This window comes from Bos taurus, chromosome 12, assembly GCF_002263795.3.
Source record: "Bos taurus isolate L1 Dominette 01449 registration number 42190680 breed Hereford chromosome 12, ARS-UCD2.0, whole genome shotgun sequence".
In the NCBI taxonomy this organism is placed as follows: domain Eukaryota; kingdom Metazoa; phylum Chordata; class Mammalia; order Artiodactyla; family Bovidae; genus Bos; species Bos taurus.
In genome coordinates this window covers 18,792,278-18,816,123 of record NC_037339.1, presented here as the reverse complement: position 1 = coordinate 18,816,123, position 23,846 = coordinate 18,792,278, and the positions used below count along the sequence as shown (strand labels likewise).

Here is a 23,846-nt window from a genome sequence, read left to right as displayed (position 1 = left end):
TGTACTTACCTCATCCCATTCTAAAATAAAACTTTGGATTTTAGAGCCATTGTCACTAGGTGCCTAAAACAAACAACAAAAAAACCCCAAATGAGTACAAGTTAGTACGTTTATAAAAGGTATTGGTGATGATCTAATCTAAGGCATCTGTTGTGCTATAGATGTTCTCTGGGATTTAGCCCTGAAAAATCTGCACAGAGAATACAGATATAGATGTACATCCTATAATCCTTTTAACTGCCAGAAAAGAAAGCAAAGCAGGAGGCTACTCAGATTTCTCTCAACTCTGAACAATTTCTTTTATCAAGAACTATCTTTTATCAGAAGGTTTTTTATCATCTTTAAGCTTCTGGGACAGATCCTGTCATTTTCATTAAAACTCAACTTATCAATACAATCTGCAAGTGATACCATGTAATACACTAAAAAGTAAAAGAGCAAGAGGAACTTCAAGGGTGCATACTATCTGGATCTCCACTTCTGGGCTCCATGTGTTGATTGCCTAAGACTGTTAGTTAATTCATCAATCTGTTACATTTTCAATGGTGAAAATTTCAGTTCTAGTCTTTCTCCCAGGATTTGGTCACTCTAGAACTAAAGAAGTTCACCTTTCAGAACAATGAAAAATTTTATTTTTTTTTCCAGGACATTTTTTTTTGAGAGCCTATGATAATTTAAGTTTTTTCTATTTCTTTTTCCATCCTCTTTTTGGTAATTCCTTTAAATTTTATTTATTTTTAATTGGAGGATAATTGGTTTACAATATTGTGTTGGTTTCTTCCTCCAGGACTTTTGAATGTATTCCTGGATACCCATATAGATGAATACCTGTTTACAATTATTATAGCCTAGAACTTGATTCCATTTTCCAAGGTATCAGTGGTATAATTTTAACAGTGTATTCCCTTAAATGCAACTACTATGCAATCTGGGAAAGACTGTACTTAATTTTCGGAGAAGGCAATGGCAACCCACTCCAGGACTCTTGCCTGGAAAATCCCATGGATGGAGGGGCCTGGTAGGCTGCAGTCCATGGGGTCGCTAGGAGTCGGGTATGACTGAGCGACTTCACTTTCACTTTTCCCTTTCATGCATTGGAGAAGGAAATGGCAACCCACTCCAGTGTTCTTGCCTGGAGAATCCCAGGGACGGGGGAGCGCACAGAGTCGGACACGACTGAAGCGACTTAGCAGCAGCAGCAGTACTTAATTTTATTCAGAAATTTACCAAGACCTATGTTAGGATTTCAGAAAATCATGTCACCAATGACAACAATGCCTGTTGTATCTAGGATCCAATTCTATCTAGTGTCTATCCACTTTATTACATCTTCTTGTGTAATATTGGGTCCAAATATTTATACACTAAAAAAAATATAAAGAAACTGCCTGTTGATGCAGGAAATGTAAGAAATGTGGGTTTGATCCCTGGGTTGGTTAGATCCCCTGGAGGAGGGCATGGCAAACCACTCACTCCAGTATTCTTGCCTGGAGAATCCCATAGACAGTTCATGGGGTTGCAAAGAGTCAGACATGACTGAAATGACACAGCATGCATTCCATTAGAAATAATTTTATTCCTCCTTTATGGCATCATATTAATATTTGGGTTAAGTTATTATGAATCTCATTTTAGGATAAAATTCAGGATACAAAGGCGTTATTACAAAATATAGAAAGCAGTTAGTTTGAGAAACACACATTGCAGTGTCATCACACATTCAGTATAAGGACTGGTAATTATAAGCCAATCTTTTCTGTTATATTTATGTTACGTAAATGTTATATTTTTATGTTTCTGTTTATTTTTATGTTTCTGTTATACATGTTATATATAACATATATTTTATGTTTCTGTCATAAAAACGTGTCATAAATATTTATTTTTCATAAAAATATGTCATAAAAACATATTTTATGTTTCTGTTATATATATGTTACATATAACATATATATAATTTATAACAATGTTTCTGTTACATTTATGTTACGTTTATATTTGTGTTATATAAGAAAAACTGATAAGAGTGTTATTTTAGGATATAAGGAACAAATGCCTATTTAATATATGTGAAGAGCAAGAGCAAGTTAGCTTAAACCTCCTTTTGTCTCCGAAAACAAATGAAGTTTAATAGTAAAGGGAAAAAAAAAAGGGAAACAAATGTCCAGTTGGAAACACTCTAGTCTTACCTTCCACTGCAAAGTAAGTGAATTTTTGGTCCGGTTGGCTATCCTTGGTGGATTAGGTATGTCAGGTTCACAGCTCAAGGTGGTAAAGGTTTCAGCTGCGGAAGGAGTTCCCTTTACAGAATTGTATTCTGCCTGGACTCTGTGGTGATAAAATAAACTGTGGTTTTATCCTGCAGAATCACTGTATCCTACCATTCTATAACATCACCTTTAAGTATGTGCAAGTCAGTAAAGTGCCCTCTAAATGTTCTATCGAGAAATACGCATATCAGAAATAAAGGGTAACCTTTAAAAAAAAAAGAAAAATAGAATAAACAAGTGGCTTTCATATTTTTTCTAACTGCTCAAAGAAATACATTTTAAACTATGACTGTCTCTGCAATATGTATTTATACATACGCACACATATACATCATACACACACATACACAACAAAAGTAGTATTCTGAAACAATATCCTTAATTGGGTAATATACTGATATTTTCTACTCCATTTGATTATATTAAAACAATTCTGACTATAACCCACAAAATTAATTTCATGATTCAACAGTGGTTACAATCCACAGTTTGAAAAATATTAGGTTGGATAATACTTAGGGTTCCTCCACAGGGAGTATAATTGAAGACAGTTTAATAGGATAATCTCAAGTACAAGTGTTCTTTTTAAAAATAGGTGACTGAATAAACTGTTATACGAGTCCCAGCTGGGGAGGCCCTATAGTCTAAAAAATAATTTTGTGAAATCATAATAGAAGAACTGTGCAGAGTAAAACAGTAGTATCTAAGCTATCCCAATTAAATGTTACCAAATTCTAGGAGTTTTAATATTCCAAACTCTTACAAAATAGGATGGAATAAATATACATAAGTGGAAATTATTATTTATGATTTTGCTTTGTAAAAATTTCAAAAGCTGGCACAGTCTTCCAGTGCTAAATCAGGTATTACAGATATAGTATACATATTATCTGTCAGTTCAGTTCAGTTGCTCAGTCGTGTCCGACTCTTTGTGACACCATGGACTGCAGCATGCCAGGCCTCCCTGTCCATCACCAACTCCCTGAGTTTACTCAAACTCATGTCCATTGAGTCGGTGATATATATTCATTCTAATCCCTAAGTCGTACAAACCAGGCCATTTACCCTTCAATATAACATTTGAGATAAATGTTTTTTGGGGGAATGTGTTGATAATTATAGCAAAATAAAAATCAAAATCCACAAACTCCATGTTTTTAATCCAAAATTAATATTGAAATTATAGTCTAGACTTTTAAGGAAATCATTAAAAACAAACCCTATGCTACAATACATCACATAAAAGTAGCATATAGGAATTCCTTACTTTGCATGGTAATCTGTAGCTGGTTTGAGATCATTTAAAGTGACACTGGTTTCTTCTCCTCTGGGGGGAAAAAAGTAACATATCATTATTTGATAAATATAGCATTTTTAGAGAATGTGTTATGTATACTACAGTTTGTGGAATTTTATGAAATTATACTGCTTTTTACTTTCTTACTTGAAATTATACTTGCTTCTTACTTCGTGGTTCCCAACTGTAACCACATTCAGACTGTATCAATAAGCAATTTGCGTATTTAGGTTATATGCCACACTTAGGTATGTACCTGCATAACACTTGAAAACAAAAAAGTGTGCTAAGTAAATGGACTGTATAAGCAAGACTTTGTGTGTGTATGTGTGTGTGTGTAGTTAGGATAGCTATTCAGCTTAACTGAAGAAATAGAACCATTTTCAATTACTGGCATATAGTTAAAATACTAAGTAACACATGAAATCAAAACTGAAGTCAAAACTATCAATTTTTACAAGGAGTCTGCCACTATTGGATTTTATTTAAAATATAAGGTGGAACTTTATTTAAAATGTTAGAATTTAATGAGTAGGTTTCTAAAAAGTGAGTCACAATTTAAGGTAAAGCATTTTTCATAGCCATTATTACATTTTCAAATATAATAGCACATATTTTCCTAATTATCTGCTACAACTATTATTTGGGCATGTAGCCAACAAGTTAGCCTGTTTTCTCTTCCTTTTCTTTTAAATCACTGTGCTCTGTTTCATTTCCTTCAGTCAAGTTTCGCTCCTCTCCACTTAATGGACTTCTTCCTCCCGACCCCCTCCCACTTTCCTTCCAGGTATCCTGTTTCTCAAATCAAAGCCAGTGAACAGTATGAAAAAGGAAACATGTCTCACTGATGGAAGGACACCTTACTGAATCGGGGCAGTTGTAGTAGCAGCCTCAGAAAGAGACTTTAATTGGTGCAGGATAACGAGATGACTGAGGTTGACTAATGTCCCTCTTGTGTTCTCTGGTCAGGCTGCAAATGGAGATAAATTCTTTCCCTTAGGAAGCAGTCATATCAAACTAGAACAGCCATTAACACAAAAAAGAAACCTTTATGTTGATGGTCCTTTATTTAGCCCGTAGGTACGTTTGCTCTTTTAAGAAAATGAAACAAAATACACACAAGGGAGTCTCAACAAAGAGGAGGAGACCTTGTTACTAGATGGCAGTCACTGAAGCAGTTTCACTTTCCTTTCTTCCCCATACTAGCTTTTTTTTTTAAATACACCAAGAAGTTTGATTTATCCAGTGTTTTGTTAGTAACGATCATTCAAATGGCTAACCACGTCCTCCTTTACAATCTTCCTGGTGAAGTTATACAAGTTATCAATTTTACTCTTTTTCACCAGAATAAACAATTTCTATATGAACAAGAACAGAAAAATAATTTATTTTACAGCTGTCAATCAAAAAGTCACAATTTTAGCCACTGAGAGTTTCTAAGGTTTGTTGGAGTATAATACACTTTTGAACCAAGGAAAGAGAACTATGGCATTTTCAACACACAAATGAGGAACAAGGATACTAAATTCATTTCACAATAGGACATGAGGTTGTATATGTAGGAATGAAATCCAACTCCCTAGAGGAGCAACACTGCATGAGTTCACAATTTAAGAGTTCTCCATTTCTGGTCCTGGCTTCTACATACTACAATTTATATTTATGTCTCAGGAATATGTGGATAGTGAAATATCTATTAGGGAGCCTATTGAAAAATAAAAAAGCTGAATGTGGCCAATGAAAGTGAATTATTCCAAGGGAGTTGGAGACAGAAATGTGAACCAGCTGGCATGTGGACTATTTACATTGAAATGAGAATCACCGGTCAACTTATAGATTCAAAACAAAAGCATGAAGAGGGAAAACAGCACAGAATTAGTATTAAGCTCTTTGTGATAAACCATTAACTTATATAACAGGAAGGAGTAAAACAAAACAAATACCTACGCAAAAACACTTTTGTATTTCCCATCTTTTCCAGTGCTTGAGACCAGAATTTCATAACCAAAGAGCTCTGGTACAGTGGTCTCATCTGTTTCACCATTTATGAGGCTGGAAGGTGGTGACCAGGTAAGAACCACTGTCCTTGCCTGGATGTCTGAGGCCTGCAAAAACATAACATTTAAAAGCTCTCTGAAACAACTGTAATGTGCACAACAAACAGCACAAAATCTAATAGGGTTTCAAGATTAAATAAAATTTATCTGTAGTTACTTACATAAAATGACTCACCAATAGAAACCTGCCCATTTGTAAATGAGATACAATCTGCCATGAAAGGGTAGATGGGTTCAACAAAGTTCAAAGACCATTTTTTTGGCTGTTTAAAACGATTACTGTAAACATCATATACAGTTGAAAGAATGGCAGAAAAAAATCACTTGTAACATACTTGAAAGGATTCATTTCCTCACTTTAGAAAGTGTCTAACAATAAGAAAAAGATCAAAACCTTAAAAGAAAAATTAGCAAAAGACTGGGACTGTCCAAAGAAATATAATTGAATCGTATTTAAAAAACAAAAATGTATCTAACTACCTTCATAATTAAACACTCTGTACAGAGCATAACTTTCTCTTCTTTTCATTTGTGTAAGTTTTTTACTGAAAAATAAGACCTCATCATTTGAGAAAAGTTATTATATTTCTTTTAATTACTAGTGAAGAACACTTTGGGGTCTTAATGGGTCTAAAAATTTAGTTTGTATGAGCATTTTACTTAATATTAATCTTTTATCTGATGGAAATATTTTTCCTATCAGAATGATAGCCTTTATTTAGGCTATTTTAAAACACACAGAAGCTTTCCAGATGGCGCTAGTGATAAAGAACCCGCCTGCCAATGCAGGGATGCAGGTTCGACCCCTGGGCCAGGACGATCCCCTGGAGGAGGGCATGGCAACCCACTCCAGTATTCTTGCCTGGAGAATCCCATGGACAGAGAAGCCTGGTAGGCTATAGCCATAGGGTTGCAGAGTTGTACACGACTGAAGCAACTTAGCATGCATGCATGCAAAATACACAGAAAATTTTATGTAGCCAGTTTTGCTGTCATACATTTTTCTGACTTTTTCTATTACATCTGCACACAAATAGTATTGGGGACTATTAACTTTCCTCTATGGTTTGATTTTAACTCTTTTTGCAACTGGAGTTAATTGGATGTATTTTATATGGAAATAACAATTTTTTAAAAAAATGATAATCAGTTGTACCTACACTCTTCATTAGATCTTTGCCTGGTCCAGTGATTTTGAATGTCATTGAGCATGTACTAAAACCTTGTTTAAAAAATGAACTGCTGGTTGAGTATTCTGCCACACTGATTAACAGCTTCGCTCTCCTATGTCAGATCTGTATTGATCTATTATTACTGATCTCACATTCCTGACATATAGTTAAATTGTAAGTAAGCCCTGAACCTACCAAAATCCTTTGTGAATATACTAAATGTAAATGTCAAGAAAATACATGTGATACTTACCACTGGTTTGACAATGTTGGAAAGAAGTGCTTCAAAAGCTTTAGTTTCTTCATCTTTTTCTTAAAAAAAAAAAAAAAAATTTTTGGAATAATAAAAAAAAAAACTTAAATGCAATCATTCTGCTCCCTTCACAATATGTCTTCTAAAACATGTAACAAGAGGTTGGTATTTGAGAATTTTATTTTCTAGTTTTTACTCCTTTAGTTCATATTCAGCAGTTTGTGGCTTTTTATAGAGTTGTTCTGCCTCAGTTTCTATTTCCCTTTTAACCATAATAACTACTTATAGTACTACTATATATAATCCCTTTAAAAAAACAAAGTACTCTCTCTTAAAAGTCCTTATTTGCCAATCTCATACCTCTTAATGACAAGTTAACTAAGCACTTGTTTCATATATGCCTTAATTGTGGTTCCCAAATAGGAATATAATTGACTTGACCATAACTTAAAACCACCATTGAAGTATCTGAAACTTTAGCTTAACTCCTCTGAAACATCAGTGCTGAAAAGAATGATCAGAAGGTCTCAAAAATATGGGAGAACATTTTAATAAATGTTTATATTACAAGCCAAGAGGCTGTGAAAGCACTAAATTGATGGGAAATAGAAATTTTAAAGAAAAGAAGTAGTGCTCAGAGTCCGTATAGTGGAAGTCACAGGTTAGAGGAAGGATCTAAGGGAAACAGAAAAGAACTTTTGAACAAAGAAATGGACAAGACTCTATCCTAACTATAACATTTACAGAGTACATAAATGGATTGGTGAACTACATAACTAGTTGCTATCAGGGAGTTGTATAAGAAGCTGAGAAGAGTAAGAGTTTTGATTAAAAACCAGTTTAGCCTTATTTAGGTTCAGAAAGAAGGAATCTGGATGAACTCTGAGTTTTCCTATCAAACAGAAATTTCCCGTGGTTAGTAAAATTTATGATATAGGTGTAAGTGTTAATTGAGCTTTCCCAAAATGTAAAAAGAAATACCCTAGTAACAATTCAGGTTCTAAAACTTACCCCTCACATTTAGACCGTGTTATGCTATTAACCTACAGTTTATGTGAAGCATGATGAATGACTGAAAGGTCAGACTATATACTTTTAGTAGGTTAAATGATGATAAAAAGACAATTAGAACATATAAATAGTTACCTTCTATTTCTGTATCAACTTGTGCACCCCCTTTCCCCTTTCCTGACTTGTTCTTCACTGATCCTGTGTTCGTACCACTAGCATTCTGCCCTTTTGTAAGCCCATTATGTTCACTTATAGGAGAAGGGCATTTCTGGGGTGATGATGGTGGACTGCTCATCTTATCTTTCTGTGTTCCTTGGCGATCCTTTAATTTTTTCTGCAAACGTTCGTATGTTTTACTAGATCTTTCATCTCTAAAGTTGGACCTTCCATGTGAAGAGTGAGCATCTAAGAAGAAATAAAGTAAAAATCATTTAGAAAAGGTTGCTTTCTCCAAACACATTTATGGCAGGGGAAAAGAGTAGGAAATAAATCTGTCATTATATAAAACTTATAAAATACTTCAAAGAAAAATCTTGCACAACACAAAGCTATTTCTGTGTCTCCACTAACTGAAGAGAACCAAGCTTTATGACTTGATTAGAATTATAATCTTACAGATATTTATTTTCTTCTTCTTTTCTCAAGTATTAATCTCCATAGAAACAGCTTGGTCCTAAGCTATGACTGTCACAGGAGCGGAATAAGACCTGAACTGAGCTGTGTAGAGTTCTTTTATTCTACATTAATTTTAGCATCTCTTTCAACTTCAAACATCTCCTCTGACTAACAGTGGCTTTTAACAATGTAAAATAGTAGTATACTGTAATAGCTAAGATTTTTCTTATAATTTTCTCACATTAAAAAAAACTAGGTCAATAATTAGGAGTAAAAAAATTTAAAGAGACTCATTTGTAGTATAAACTCATGCTATCAGAAGTATGTTTACTGGGCTACCGCACGAGACTTATCTGGGAATTTGTTAGAAATGCAGAAAAACAAACCACACTCAAACCACACTCAGATCTACAGAATTAATACGCATTACTTGGGCAATAGAAATAAGTTTGAAAAAAAAAGTAATATATGACATAATATGTAATATATCTACTACTTACAGGGTGTGTTGCATAATTTAAAATTTGTATTTAGAGTTATTTCTTCTACAAATTTACTAAGCTTGAATGAACAAGTACTGATTAAGTGCAAGGAAAACAGTGATGAAAAAAACAGATATAGTTCTTCAGGGGTTTACAGTTACATAAGGGAAAAAGACTTCTAAATAAACAAAAATAATCAAGTTGTGTTCAGTTCTGTGAAAGAAACAGGTTTTAGAGATTGACAAGGAAAGGTTATGGGAAGATCTCTGAAAGCTAACATCTAAAGCAAAAAAAAAACAAAAAACAAAAAAACCCAAAGCAGCAGCAGCCTGCATGTAAAGGGGGGAAGAGCACTTCTGGGAGAGAGACCACCATGTGTACAGGCACTGAGGCAAGAAAGAGCTTGGTTCTGAAAAACCGAAGGTGGGGTGTGTGCATGGGAACAAGTAAGACAAGGCAGACTGAGGCCACAGAACAGGATCTTGTCCAAGGCAGTGGTTGGCAACCAGGCCCAAATGTGGCCCCCAGGAGTCATCTGGCAGTGTCTGGAGATACTTCTAGTTGTCACAGCTGAGTTGGAGGAGGGTGAGGGTGGAGTTGTGTGCTATTGGCATCTAGTGGGTAGAGGGCAGGGATCCTTCTAAACATCCTACAAAGCCAGTTCTGTCCTCCACAGTAAAGACTCATCCTTCTTCAAACAGTGCTGAAGTTGAGAAATTCTGGTCAAGGGGAAGGGTTTAGGATTTTTTTCTAAATGTAGTGGAAAGTCACTGAACTCTATTAACTAGAAGAATGGTCTGATTTATATTTTAAAATGATTACTCTGGCTGAGTGTGGATGGTTGCGGGCAGGAATGACAGCGGAAAACCCACGGGAAGGCTGTTGCTCCAGGCGTCCTGACCAGAGGTGACGGGGGACTAAGTCTGAGTAGCAGTGGAGAAAAGCAGTCACATCTGGGAATCTTCTGAAAGTAAGATATCAACTGATGTGGGGGTTGAAAGAGGAGGAATCAAATTTGGTCATCTGGTTTTTAACTGTGCAAACTGAGTGGACAGCGGTACCATTCATGGAGATGAAGATGACACAGAAAATCAAGTTCCATAACTATGTTTAAAAATACTATAACTGAGATGTATGAGACACTTCAGTGGAGTTATCAAGAAGGCAGTTAGAGGAGTAACCTGGTGGCCTAGTGGTTAGGATTCCAGAGTCCAGGCTTTTAATTCCATGGCCTGGATTTAATCCCTGGCTTGGGAATGCAGCACAGTCCAAAAAAAACACCACAGACAGAAATAAAAACCTGGGGCTCAGAGGAGAGGTTTTTGACTGAAGATACAAATTAAAAAAAAAAACTGTCAGTCTATGGATGGTATTTAAAGCCACAGGAAAGAGTAAGATGATTATTTTGTGTATATGTAGCTGTCTAGTCTTCCCAACAATTTATTAACTCCCTGAGGGCAGAGATTGTTTCGTTTTTTTCCCCCAGTATCTTATAGAACCTAGCAATGTTAGTTAGTGGCATCAGAGGCTTAAAAATTAAACAGCAGCATGATCACCCCTAACTAAAAAATTTCCTCAGAGAGCAGCAGGACAGACAAGTAGACCTCTTGTTTGAGTGTGTCCCCACTGAACGCTGCTGCACGATGTAAGTTACTTTCCCTTTCTGATTTTCTGTTTACTCACCTGCTTTGAAGGCTGGGCATGAAGATGACACATTTAACATGTTTTTTAAAGTTAATTTTTACTGGAGCATAGTTGATTTACAATGTTGTGTTAGTTTCTGCTGTATAACAAAGTGAATGGGTTACACATACACATATATCCACTCTTTTTTAGATTCTTTTCCCATATAGGTCATTACAGAGTACTGACTAGAATTCCCTTAACACAGTGTTTGAGTGACAGAAAATTATTGTGATAGTTACCATTTTTTGGTTTCTTTTATATAATGTGATAATAGCACCTATTACATCCAAGCAAAGACCAGCCAACTCCATAAAACAAGAATGCTTTCTAGATGTCTTACCTACATCTCCATATACTTGTGAAGACTGATACGGTGCCATATACTGCGTTGCCATGTCTCCGGCTCCAGTAACCGGTGAGTACATGTGGCGTGGTGGGGGGGGCATCATGGTTGGGACAGGAATGAAACCAGGTAGAGGAGGGTGTGGAGAGCGGTGGATGACTGTGTGACCACCAGGATGAAACTCTGGTGCCTGAGGAACCACAACAACTCTTCGAACACCATTGTCTTCAATAACCTATAAAATGAACAACAGATTAAAAGTTTCTTCCATAGAACGTAAGCAGTTTTTTCCAGATATGTGAGAGTAAAAATTATTACATCGATCAGAAGTTAATTAACAAATTTTACAGAACCAACATGAAAAGATTTTATTAAATACATTACATACACATGAATTAGCACCGAACAACATGAAGTAGTTTTTGTTATACAATGCAATATAAACCTTAAAACACTGACAAGATTGGCTAAATAATAATATACACAGTGAGTTAGGATATTTGGTATTTAGGTGTGACATGCATTTAGTGATACAGTTAAAATGTAGCAATGGGACCAAATGTCTCAAGGGACCTTCTGGTTTCAATATAACAGGGTCAGGAATTTCTTTCTTTTTGTGAGGTAGGGGAAAAATAAGATATGGAAAGAACAGAAATTGTGAAACAGCAATGGGGAAAAAAACTGGATCCAAACTCCCCAGATCAACTGTATATTGAATTTAGACATAAAACTCTTAGGACCACGACCAGAACAATTTTAACAGTTGAAGATCATGTCAAGGGAGGCAAAAACACTCCCAGTTAAGGAAAATCTCTGTGGCTCTAAGTCTTAGAAATTACACATTTCTACAAAGGGGTCACACTGTGGAAAAATATTTTTTAAAATGACAGATTTCCCTTTGAACCTCACTGGGACAAGAACAAACAGGAAGGACTAAAAAGATACAAGATTTTACCTCAAGATTAGAAATACTTCTACAAGAAGAGTTCTTTATCTTTTAGACTTAAAAAATTACTACCGAAGTATAACAAACAGCTAATAACAGAAAATGATTAAAATGTAAAGTAGTAACTTAAAGGCAAATCCTAATATTTTCGCATTTTACTATCGAAGAGTAAGTTTTACTACGCCTAAACGAATAGCAAATTTTGTTTATAAACAAATGTGCTTGGTAAGGATGTTAGAAAACACAGTTACTTGGATACAGATAAGCCTAACTTACAAATTAATTACTGCTTTAGGAAGAATATAGTTGCTATTAAATAGGTTATTAAACTTTCCCTGATGAAGTGTGAGATGACTTGTGAGATAACACGGAACCAGAAAAGCAAATGAGTCACTGTCTTGATACACTTGGTGAAGACTACAACGTTTGTTTCCAGCACAATGGAGACCTCATATCCCATGTCTCCCTATTTAACCCAGTTCTGGATTCAAGCCTGGACAACTGCCTATGACTGGTGGAAACAACGTCCTATCTGGAACCCTAGCTGAAGATAATCTGGAATCTGTTTACCATTTTTCAGCCTCTAACCTATAGGAAGGGACCTGAGAGGAAGTCTGAAATGGATTCTGAGTGAGCCAAACCACAATGTCTGCCATTAACATACCACTTTCACCTTTATCAACTGTCTGACTCACAAATCTTAAATGACCTCCACTGCTGACAGGACTGCATGGTACACACTCTTCAACCTAGCGTTCCATCTGGTTCCAACCTCTCATTATAGCTGTCATCTTTCTTCCACACCAAGCTCTGAACCCTTCATTCCAGCCAGGCTGGTTTACTAAAACACCTATCTTCATACTTACCTGCATATTTCTTTATCTTGTACCTTGGCTTATGCCATCTTCTCTTCATTTTACTTTCCCCCAGTCTGTACCTATGAGAGTCGCATCTATCCTTCCAAAGCTAGCACTAACCACCTCCATTCATTAAAACAAAATTTGTTTTTGAACAAGAAGATAGTGGTAAGTTAGGAGAGAAAAAACCAGTGACACGTTTGTGTGGGCACACACACTAACAGGGGCAGACGAACATGACAGCAAGTTAGTCATTTAGCACGCTGCACGGCAATAAACACGACGGGAAAAAACCACACACCAGGTGAGGGGGATCAGAAGTACCGCAAAAGGGGGACGGTCATAATAGAAAAGAACGATCAGGATAGGCCTTATTGGCAAAGTGAAATTTGAGCAGAGATGTGAAGGAATTGAAGGAATTAGCCAGGCAAAAATCTGAAAGACTGTTCTGGGAAGAGGGAACAGTCAGAACAAAGCCTTTAAAGTAGGACTGGTTAGGAGGAAGCCAGTGTGACTGGATCAGCGTAAAGGAGGAGAAAAGACAGAAGCAGATAAGATCAACAGATACAAAATGGTAGAGATGATGGCCATGTCAGGCAAGTTGTACTGTACAGGCTATTAAAGACTATATGTACTCAGTGAGGTGGAGGACCATCACAGAAACAAGTGGTTTTCATTGAGGGGTGATTTTACTCCCTAGAGCAACAGTCTCCAACTTTTAGGAGGACTGGTTTTACGGAAGACAGTTTTTCCATGGACTTAGGGTAAGGATGGGTTTGGAATGATTCAAGCGTATTACATTTATTGTGCACTTTATTTCTATTATTATTACATCAGCTCCACCTCAGATCATCAGGCATTAGATCCTGGAGGTTGGTGACCCTTGCTGTAAAGGACATTTGGCAGTATCTGGAGTCATTTTTAGGGCTTCCCAGGTGGTGCTAGTGGTAAAGAAGCTGCCTGCCAACGCAGGAGACATAAGAGACGCAGGTTCAATCCCTGAGTTGGGACGATCCCCTGGAAAAGGGTATGGCAACCCACTCCAGTATTCTCGCCTGGAGAATCCCCATGGACAGAGGAGCCTGGTGGGCTACAGTCCATAGAGTTGAGTGTGAATGAAGCGACTGAGCATGCTTGGAGTCTTTGGTTGTCACACCTGGAACTGGAGGTACTATTTAGTGAGTAGAGGTCAGGGATGGCGCTAAATGCCCTACAACACAGAGGACAACCCCCCCCCACCACCCCCCCCCATAACAAAAAAGTATTGGCTTACACTGTTTATTGTACCAAGATTGAGAAATCCTGATATATCTTTACATTTACTAGGGTTACTCTGGCTGCTGAGTTGAGGATAGATTGTAGGGCAAAGCCAAAAATGGGGAGATCATTCAGGAAGTCATTGTAGAAATCTAGGCAAGAGATGGTGGTGCAGGGTGCAAGGAGTGCAGGGAGTGAGAAGCTGCCCACAGTTAGCATATCTTTAAAGGCAGAACAACAAGCTCAGCTGATAATTCCACTGGAGAAGTGTGAAAAAGTTTTGGAATCATGGTATTTCACCAACAGTGAAAGGGAAAGCTATAGGTTAGAACAAGTTACTTCAGCAGAGTAGGGAGAAGATCTGGAGTTTTAGGTTTTGCATGTGTAAGTTTGGTAAGTCTGTAAGTGGAAATGTTGAGTAGGCAGTTAGATAATAGTGGCCTGCAGTTCCAGGAAGATAGGAAAGGACAAACGGGTAAGGGAGGAAGAAAACTTAAGAGTGTCGAGTTTGGTTATAGGTGGCTCCGTAGCGCAATGGATAGCGCATTGGACTTCTAGAGTTTGGTTAAGTATATCAGGGAGAATGGATCGATTTTGTTAAGTGTCGATGATAGGTTCAATAAGATGAAGACTAAGGACTGACCATTGGATTTAGCAATTTGGAAGTCATAGGGACCTTGATGAGAGCAGTTTTAGCATAATCATAGGGGCAAAGCCTGAGTGGAGCGGATTGAAGAGACAAAGTGGGGAGGAGAATTAGAGAGCTAAATTTTCTCACAATTTTAGAAAGTTTTCCTATAGAAGGGAATATGTAGGGTGGTAACTGACAGTAGAAGAGTCAAGCAGCTTAAAAAATCTGTTGCTGTTTTTAGTGGGAGCAATTACAACATGCTGATATACTAATGAGCATGATCCATCAGAGAGTAAGAAACTGTGATGTAGGGGAGAGAGAGAGAGCTAGAGTAATGTCCTTGAGCAGGCAAAAGGAGAGGACAGTCAGGACTCCAGCTGGGGCACAGGATTTAGATAGGAGCAGAAAAGTCTGATCTAGATGAAAGAGAAGTACAGACTGATGAGATGAGAAGGTAAAGAATGTAACTTCAGATGCTGAAAGAGATGTGGGGTTAGCAGTCTGTAGTTTCCTTGACTGCTCTCTGTGAACCCTTTCCTAGATACCAGAATCTCAGTGTTCTCTCTTTCCTATCACTTCTACTACATTTATTCTCTATCATCTGTTTGGTATCCCTAACACTGTAGTATTTGTTAATTTTCCAACATGTCTTACTCTATAATTTAACTGTAAGTTTCTCAAGGGACATGTGTTAACTATTTAATCCTCAAAACAATGCTAAAATAGGTAGCATTATTATTTCCATTTTTTTTAGACAGGGAAACTGAGGCATAGAGATGTTAAATAACTTGCAATGTCACACAGGCAGTAAGTGGGGGAACTAGTAACTGAGCTCAGATAAACTGACTTCAATTCCATGTTCTTATTCACTTAGTTAGCACAAAATCAACAAATACTTGCCTCCTAGTGCCTTTTTAAGTTTCACAAACACAAGTGAGATCTCATCAGTTAAAAAAGAAATGGCTAAATTGCTTATGAAATTAAAACCACTTTTCTGCTGAATAAGAACATTTCAAATATACAGATAAGCTGAGGGAAGGGAGACTGGGGAGTTAATTGTTTTAAAAGGTTGTGAAATGAGATTTCAACAAGAAACCTGACTTAAAATAGTCTGGAAGCCCTGAAGAGGGGAAACTCTCATGCACTACTGTTTGCTGTCCCTTGCAGACTCTAGCGGGAATCACATACCTTGCATTTCCCAACCGGAAGGAAGCTTACTTTACATACCCCAGCTGGAGGAAGGAAAAATTTTCTCCTTGCTTAGTATGGCCAATGAGAAACTACCACAACTAGCCTAATCAGAAGCAGCCATAACCCTCAACTCTCTTTCCTCCAATGGACTTTGCTCAAAAACCACCCCTTCCCAACTCCCCTCTTTTCGTTAAGAACGGTCCTCTTCTTTATTTTGGGAACTTGCCTATGGTCTGCCATAGTTTGCATGTCCTGCACTGCAATTTCTCTGCTATTCATGAATAACATCATTTTGCTGTTAACTATGTATTTTATTTTTAAGGTTGATAAGGTACAGAGTTCAGTTTTGCAAGAAGAGTTCTGGGGATGGATGGTAGTGCAACAGTGTGAATGTACTTAATACCACTGAACTGAACCTTTAAAACAGTTATATTTTTAATGTGTATTTTACAATTAAAAGAAAAAAAAAAAAAAAAACTAAGATACAGAGATTAAAAAAAAAAAGAGCCAGATCAGGATCAAGAGGGTGTGGAGAACTCCACCACTTCAAGAAATCATCTGAGCAGCCAGTAATGTCAGAGTGAAGCCGGAGACCTCAAACTATCCGCCTAGTCTCTAGCTGCCGAGAAATAGCCAAGACAATGAATTTTCCACCAACAGGGTACAATGATGGCAGAGGTTAAGATAAAATCAACAAGTTCTGAGAAGGAAAAAAAGGTAAAATATAATCCATAGTCTATGTTAAAAAAATTAAAGACGATGAGATAAATGGAAATATCAACACAGTTTGACCACCTAACCACATACACCATGCAATATCTAATTTTAGACAAAAGCCCTGTTTTGTTTCCTTCACTGAACACAGACGTAATTGAGAGGGGCTGCAGAGAAAGGAGGTTGTGTTTGCTATCTGATATTTTATATTGTGCTCCAGAATGGACATTCCATGACAGATCTGTTCTGTATCCTGTTTTCTCCCCAATAACTGGTACGGTACATGTAGTGTATGACAGATGCTCAAAAAATGTTTGATGACTAATATGACCGGAAATAAATGCTATTGGTTCTACTCAAATCTTCCACCCGCCTTAACAATAGCTAACTACTAGGGTTTTGTGACTTCTTCAATTCCTACAACCTTTGCTTCCCTGCTACTTCTAGCAACCTACTTCTATCGCATCATTCTGAACAACTCCAAATTTAAGCTATTGAACAGTATTACAGATATTTCTGGCCATTCATCTAACAGATTCATCCAACATCTAACCAAGCACACAGCAACGTAAGCGACTACAACCTTTCTGTCCAGCTCTTACTGTGTCTTTTCATCCTCATCTAAACCTCTAAATCCCCTTTCAGTCTCTTACACTGCTGTCCATCTGTTTTAGTTGTTCTTTCCAGGAGAGACAAAGACTGAGATGAGACTTGTTTGTACAATCTTTGAAAGATTTACTAACCTCATTGCTGTGTGCTGACATAAAGGCTCAGTGAAATACCAAGTCCAGCTCAAAGGAGTAATCTGAAACTTTTCATGACACTGACACAGGCCCTTTCCCCATATTATGAGATCTACAATCCCCTCCCTGTTAGGTACCCTCTCATCACCATAACAACCCACATTCCATAAAAAACAAGGAGCCATTACAGAAAGGCAGAAGGAAGGAACTTTTGGTATTACCTTTCAGGAGTCCCATTCAGGTTAAGTCTACATTATTTTCTTGATAATTCATTAACTTCATCACTAAAATATCAAGTGTTATTCTGAGCTGCAATGCCCTTAGGGACTACAAGTTGTTATTATTTGCCAGGAAACTAAGTTCCTTCTACACCTGTCACCATATGCTTTCTGTGTCATCATTTGTTTTCACTGTTTTTGTTTACTGTACTGTTTCTCCCTTTGGTGTCTGAGTTCAGCTGGCACATATTTCTGTCTCTATGCAGTATGTCAAATCACTCATAAATTTCCCTTTCTTATTTGTTAAACTGTAATAATCAAGTTCCTTAAGGTTATGTCTAAAATTATGTCTGTAATTAGAGAAAAGGCTAAGGGGAAACATACTAAATGTTTACAGAGAGTGTCTCTGGGTTATAACACTCAATGGAATTTTTCCCCTACCCTTTTACATGTTTTCCAAGTTTTCCATATAATAATGATCAGAAAATGTACAACTCTATTTGTTCTTTATCACTAAATACATTTCCCATTGGCTTGCTTGCAAAATTAATATTCCTTGACATTTAAGCTTCTGGTGAACAATTACATTTTCAGTTCAGTTCAGTCGCTGTCATGTCTGATTCTTTGTGACCCCATGAACTGCAGCACACCAGGCCTCCCTGTCCATCACCAACTCCTGGAGTCCACCCAAACCCATGTCGATCGAGTCAGTGATGCCATCCAACTATCTCATCCTCTGTCGTCCCCTTCTCCTCCTGCTCTCAATCTTTCCCAGCATCAGGGTCTTTTCCAATGAGTCAGCTCTTCACATCAGGTGGCCAAAGTATTGGAGTTTCAGCTTCAACATCAGTCCTTCCAATGAACACCCAGGACTACTTTATGCATAAAATTTTAATTAACTTTAGGCTTCCCCATCATATTGCAAGTACCTGATGGTTAATAAAAATTTTTTAAAAATGATGATCCATTTTTCTGATCCAATAACAAAAGATATGCAACTAAAAAATTAAGACTGACTATTTTCATTACAGCTACATAGAATGCTGAAGTATCAGAGAAATAAGGTACAAATATAAATTAACAATATTATAGAACTCTTAGATAAAAGAAGCAAAGAAAGTATAACAAAATTGGCAATTTTAACAGCAACTTTGGGCTTTGCAAATTGCAAATGAGAAAAACAAAACCAATGAATCCCCAAATTACCTAACATATAATACCCTGTCTGTTATTCTCAAAAATCAAGTTAAAATATATGTGAATTATTGATAAGTGCTTCTAAACTTGATGGCATTCATACAAACAAAAAATTTGAAGGTTGATTTATCCTGGGTAAATCATGATTTCTTCATTTCTACTTAAGTACTTTGTTAAATCTTGATCTTCATCTAAGATTATTATCTTTTGAATCTTTAATTTTTCGGCCTCAATATGCTCTTTGGTTTGTAGCATGATTACTTCCTCAGTGGTAGAGCTAGAGAGTCCCAACATTGGATTTCAATTTTTTAAAATTATTTATTTTTAATTGGAGGATAACTGCCTTACAACATTGTGTTAGTTTCTGCCATACTGGATTTTAGTTTTTGCAGTCCTTGCTTGTCTGACCAAATGTTTTAGGATATTTACATTTGCTGAATCCTGTTAGTGTATGTACTGAATTACATGATGGTATAGCAAAAAACATTGCTGGGAGAGATTGGGGGCAGGAGGAGAAGGGGACGACAGAGGATGAGATGGCTGGATGGCATCACTGACTCGATGGACGTGAGTCTGAGTGAACTCCGGGAGTTGGTGATGGACAGGGAGGCCTGGCGTGCTGCGATTCATGGGGTCGCAAAGAGTCGGACACGACTGAGCAACTGATCTGATCTGATAGCAAAAACATTACTTGACCCTCCTTCGACCACTGGCCTTCAGCAACAGATACACAGAAGGCAGGGATGGAGTTGATTAAACTGCTGCCCCAAGGGGAGAACAGTGTACAGAAGTCTAGAAAGAGACTGCAGATGACAGCTATTCCTGGATTTAGTGTGTGTGCTCCTTAGTTCCCACTGAGCCGAATACAACATGCACCTTATAACAGCCATCCATATGTCTTAATGTTTGGTTCAACTCCCAGCTTTATTTTTGCTAATATAATTATGTTTGCTTATGCATCAAATTTTGGACAATTACCAAGCTCTTAGCTGTGCCGAGAACTTGGCTCTTGGTAAGTATTTTCTAACATGAGAAATTGTGTATGTCAGGCAATAGGGGTTGTGCTTCAAAGGTGATGTCAAAATGTTAGAATTCATTCTTACACACTAGGTACTTAAATTATTTCAATAATGATGAGAATAGATTTTTGTCTTTGGATTACCACTGTGTGCTTAAAAATGGTACATTTCCTAGAGACAATGATTACTGTTAAAGTTCATTCACTTATTTGACAAATATTTATGAAATACATACTGTATTTGAGTTACTACAGAACAAAAATAATAAAAGGTACCTCCATACACTCAAGGAAATTAAAATCCCATTTAAGGAGAATATATAGACACACAATTATAGTATCAGGTACGTATATGTAACTAAAGAATGGTACAAATAACTTGATCTAGGTTCTCAAAGATGGGTAGAATTTCAAAAGGCAGAAATGAGGGAATGAATAACATTTCCCAGATAACAGCATTAAGAAAATCATGGAGAAAGAAGAACATCAAGTGAGCATATGAGTAGTCATGTTTGGCTGAAAAAATAGATAGGTGATTACATTTATCAAAAGAAGGGTACAGAGACAAACCAGAACAGAACCATGTTAAGGCCTTATGTGTCAAGAAATCTAGACCGCACTGAGTGGACAAGCCAACTAATGAGCACAGAAGTGAACAAATTCAAGAAGTTATATAGGAAGATTATTTTAGTGGCTCTTGCCCTAAAAATACAGCACTTCAGACTTCCCTGGTGGTCCAGGGGTTAACACTGTGCTTCCAATGCAGGGGGTGTAGGTTTAATCCCTGGTTGGAGAACCAAGATTCCACATGTTGTGTGGCATGGCAAAATAAATTTTAAAAAAGATACAGAATCTTAACTTGGATGACCATTTGATTGATTTACTAGTATTTATTGAGCCCTTAATACATGACAGGCACTGTACTCAGCACTGAGGAAATAAAGATGAATGAGAATTCTGTATGATCTAGTCTTACTATCTCTCTGACCTCATGTTTACTATAATTGTGCCTTAAGGACTCAGTCCAGCCGCAACGGCCCCCTTGTTCCCAAGCATGCTCTCATCTTAGGCCTTTTGCACCAGCTGTTTCTGTTCCCAGAATCCTCTTTCCCTGAATAAATGCATGGCTAACTCCCAAATGTCCTTCAGGACTTAGTTCAAAGGCATCTTTCCAATGATGCCTAGTCTGACAACCCTATCTTAAAATGTAACTAGCTCCGTTTTCTTTCTTTTCCCCCCATTTTACTCACCACCTAATACATTATACAATTTACCCATTTATTATGCTTATTGTTTCCTTTTTCCCACAGAATGTAAACTACAGAAGTACAGAGGTCCTTGCCTCTTTTTATTCAAGCACTGAGAGTCCCTAACATGTAAGAGCACTCAATGCATATCTGTTGACTACTGTTAAATACAGGAACTGTATGAATTCATAATCTTCTCTTCTCAGGAAAGAGAATTTATTAACTAAACAATGTGAAAAATTTGTTAAAAGAGGGATATACATAATGTGCTATGAGAACCCAAACAGAAAGGCATGTGAAAAGGTTCAAGGAAAGTTAATTCTAGAAGGTCATAACTGAGTGAATTGAGAAGAGTAGAAATTTGCCATAAAAATGAAAGGTACTGTTAGCTGAGAGAACAGCAGAATTCCTACAACTGCCTTTGAATAATGTCTTAATCATCTTTATGTCACTAGCACCCAATACAGAGCTTGGCACATGATGCCATTCAACATGTTTGTTAAACTGAGCTATGCTAGAGAGAAAAAACTATGTAATCCTCTTTAGGGAGATGGAGAAAGGTCTGAAAAGGAGTAAACAGAGAAGTAGGAAGAATCAGGATAGCATTACTTCAAGAAAATCTGGGGTAATCCGGGGTAAATCATATGAATGTTGTTTAGTTGCTAAGTAGTGTACAATTCCTTGTGACCCTACAGACTGTAGCCCGCCAGGCTCCTCTGTCCATGGGATTTCCCAGGCAAGAATATTGGAGTGGGTTGCCATTTCCTTCTCCAGGGGATCTTCCTGACCCAGGGATCAAACCCAAGGCTCTTGCATTGGCAGGCGTACTCTTTTACCACTGAGCCACCAGGGAAGAGTCAAATGTTCAGAGGTCAAAGAGGACTGTTGCTGTTCACTCACTCAGTCGTGTTGGACTCTTTGCAACCCCATGGACTGCAGCACACCAGGCCTCCCTATCCTTCACCATCTCCCAGAGCTTGCTCAAACTCGTGTCCATTGAGTTAGTGATGCCATCCAACCATCTCATCCTCTGTCGTCCCCTTCTCCTCCTGCCTTCAATCTTTCTCAGCATCAGGGTCTTTTCTAATGAGTCAGTTCTTCACATCAGGTGGCCAAAGTATTGGAGCTTCAGCATCAGTCCTTCCAATGAATATTCAGGATTGATTTCCTTTAGGATTGACTGGTTGGATCTCCTTGCAGTCCAAGGGACTTTCAAGAGTCTTCTTCAACAACACAGTTCAAAAGCATCAATTCTTGAGTGCTCAGTCTTCTTTTTGGTCCAACTCTCCCATCTATACATGACTATGTTTTCAACAAATGTTTAGAGGTCAAAGAGGATTATGCTGGAAGAAGGCTTTGGTGTAGTGTATACCAGAGAGTAGATTTAGTAGGATAAAAAAGGCAGGCAGGCTAAGGAGTCAGTGTGCTAAACAAAAGCAGAAATAATGAGCGGATTATTCTTCTGGAAAGCTTACAAAGTACTTTCAAATATGAAAGAAAGTGAAAGTATCAGTTACTCAGTTGTGCCTGACTCTGCGAACCCATGGACTGTAGACCGCCAGGCTCCTCTGTCCATGGGATTTTCCAGGCAAGAATACTGGAGTGAGCTGCCATTTCTTTCTTCACTTTCAACTATGTTATCTCATATATGTTATCATCTTATCTTACAGTGAGGACACTGAGGCTCAAGGAAGTTAATCTGTCCAAGGCCATGCAGCCAGCAAGGGTTTTAAACATGATATGGATCCAGCTTTTTGACTCTAATTCTCATACTATTTTCATTCTCCCCAGCATCATGGTCCTCTTTTGCTGTCATTCATATAGTGGGGTAGGCGTCACATAGTGGCCAGTGAAACTACCACAATAGCCCACCAGTATTTTGGCATAATCAGGGAGGATATAAGAGAGGAATTTTCTGAAGAAAAGTCCAAGTATAGGGGCTTCGCTGGTGGCTCAGTGGTTAAGAATCTGTCTTATTATATTAAGATATATCTTAATATAATTATTATATATTTAATATAATCATATATACATTAATTATATTTAATATATTAATATATTCTACTAAGATTCTGCCTTATTATAATGCAGGGAACATGGGTTCAATCCCTGGTCTGGGAAGATCCCACATGCTGCGGGACAGCGCATGCAGCCTGTGTGCTGCAACTACTGAAGCCTGTGCCCCTGGAGCCCGGGAGCGGCACCAGGAGAAGCCACTGCAAGGAGAAGCCCGCACATGGCAGCGAGCAGCAGCCCCACTCACCGCAACTCGAGAAAGCCTGCGTGCAGCAACGAGGACCCAGCACAGCCATAATTTAAATAAATAAATACATCTTAAAAAAATTTTCAAGTATAAATTCAGTGCTAGGATAAGAAACTGGCTATTTCCAAAAAGCTTTTGAAGCAATGAGTGCTGACTACGTAGGATCTCAGTAGCAGATATTGACATCTATAGACTTTACAGTTTTACTAAGTTTGCCTGTGCAAATAAGTAAGCTAAGTCAGAGCTTTTCAACTTGTATGTAAGAAAGAGCTACAGGTGTGTGGTAATACTGATCCCCTTAGCCCTTAGGGTTGTAGGTCTACAGGTCTAAATTCTCTTGTACAGACCAGAATGTGCCATGCAATGATCATGGGCACC

General features: G+C 37.5%; 1 protein-coding gene and 1 long non-coding RNA gene across 11 annotated transcripts in view; one reads left to right on the top strand and one right to left on the bottom strand.

Moving 5' to 3' along the window:
• FNDC3A (fibronectin type III domain containing 3A) overlaps positions 1 to 23,846 on the bottom strand; it is a 113,842-nt gene that overhangs the window by 24,881 nt on the left and 65,115 nt on the right. For all 10 annotated transcript variants that reach the window (XM_010810679.4, XM_024999822.2, XM_024999821.2 and 7 more), the window contains 7 exons: positions 11,184 to 11,421; positions 8,196 to 8,465; positions 7,050 to 7,108; positions 5,515 to 5,672; positions 3,538 to 3,597; positions 2,190 to 2,328; positions 10 to 63 (listed from right to left, as the gene is read on the bottom strand). In XM_010810679.4, coding sequence (XP_010808981.1) covers positions 10 to 63; positions 2,190 to 2,328; positions 3,538 to 3,597; positions 5,515 to 5,672; positions 7,050 to 7,108; positions 8,196 to 8,465; positions 11,184 to 11,421 — 978 coding nt within the window. The remainder of the gene's footprint in view (positions 1 to 9; positions 64 to 2,189; positions 2,329 to 3,537; positions 3,598 to 5,514; positions 5,673 to 7,049; positions 7,109 to 8,195; positions 8,466 to 11,183; positions 11,422 to 23,846) is intronic.
• LOC132346701 (uncharacterized) lies at positions 17,696 to 23,533 on the top strand. Its single transcript, XR_009496615.1, has 3 exons — positions 17,696 to 17,766; positions 21,269 to 21,334; positions 23,297 to 23,533. It is a non-coding gene; the product is annotated as an uncharacterized lncRNA (long non-coding RNA).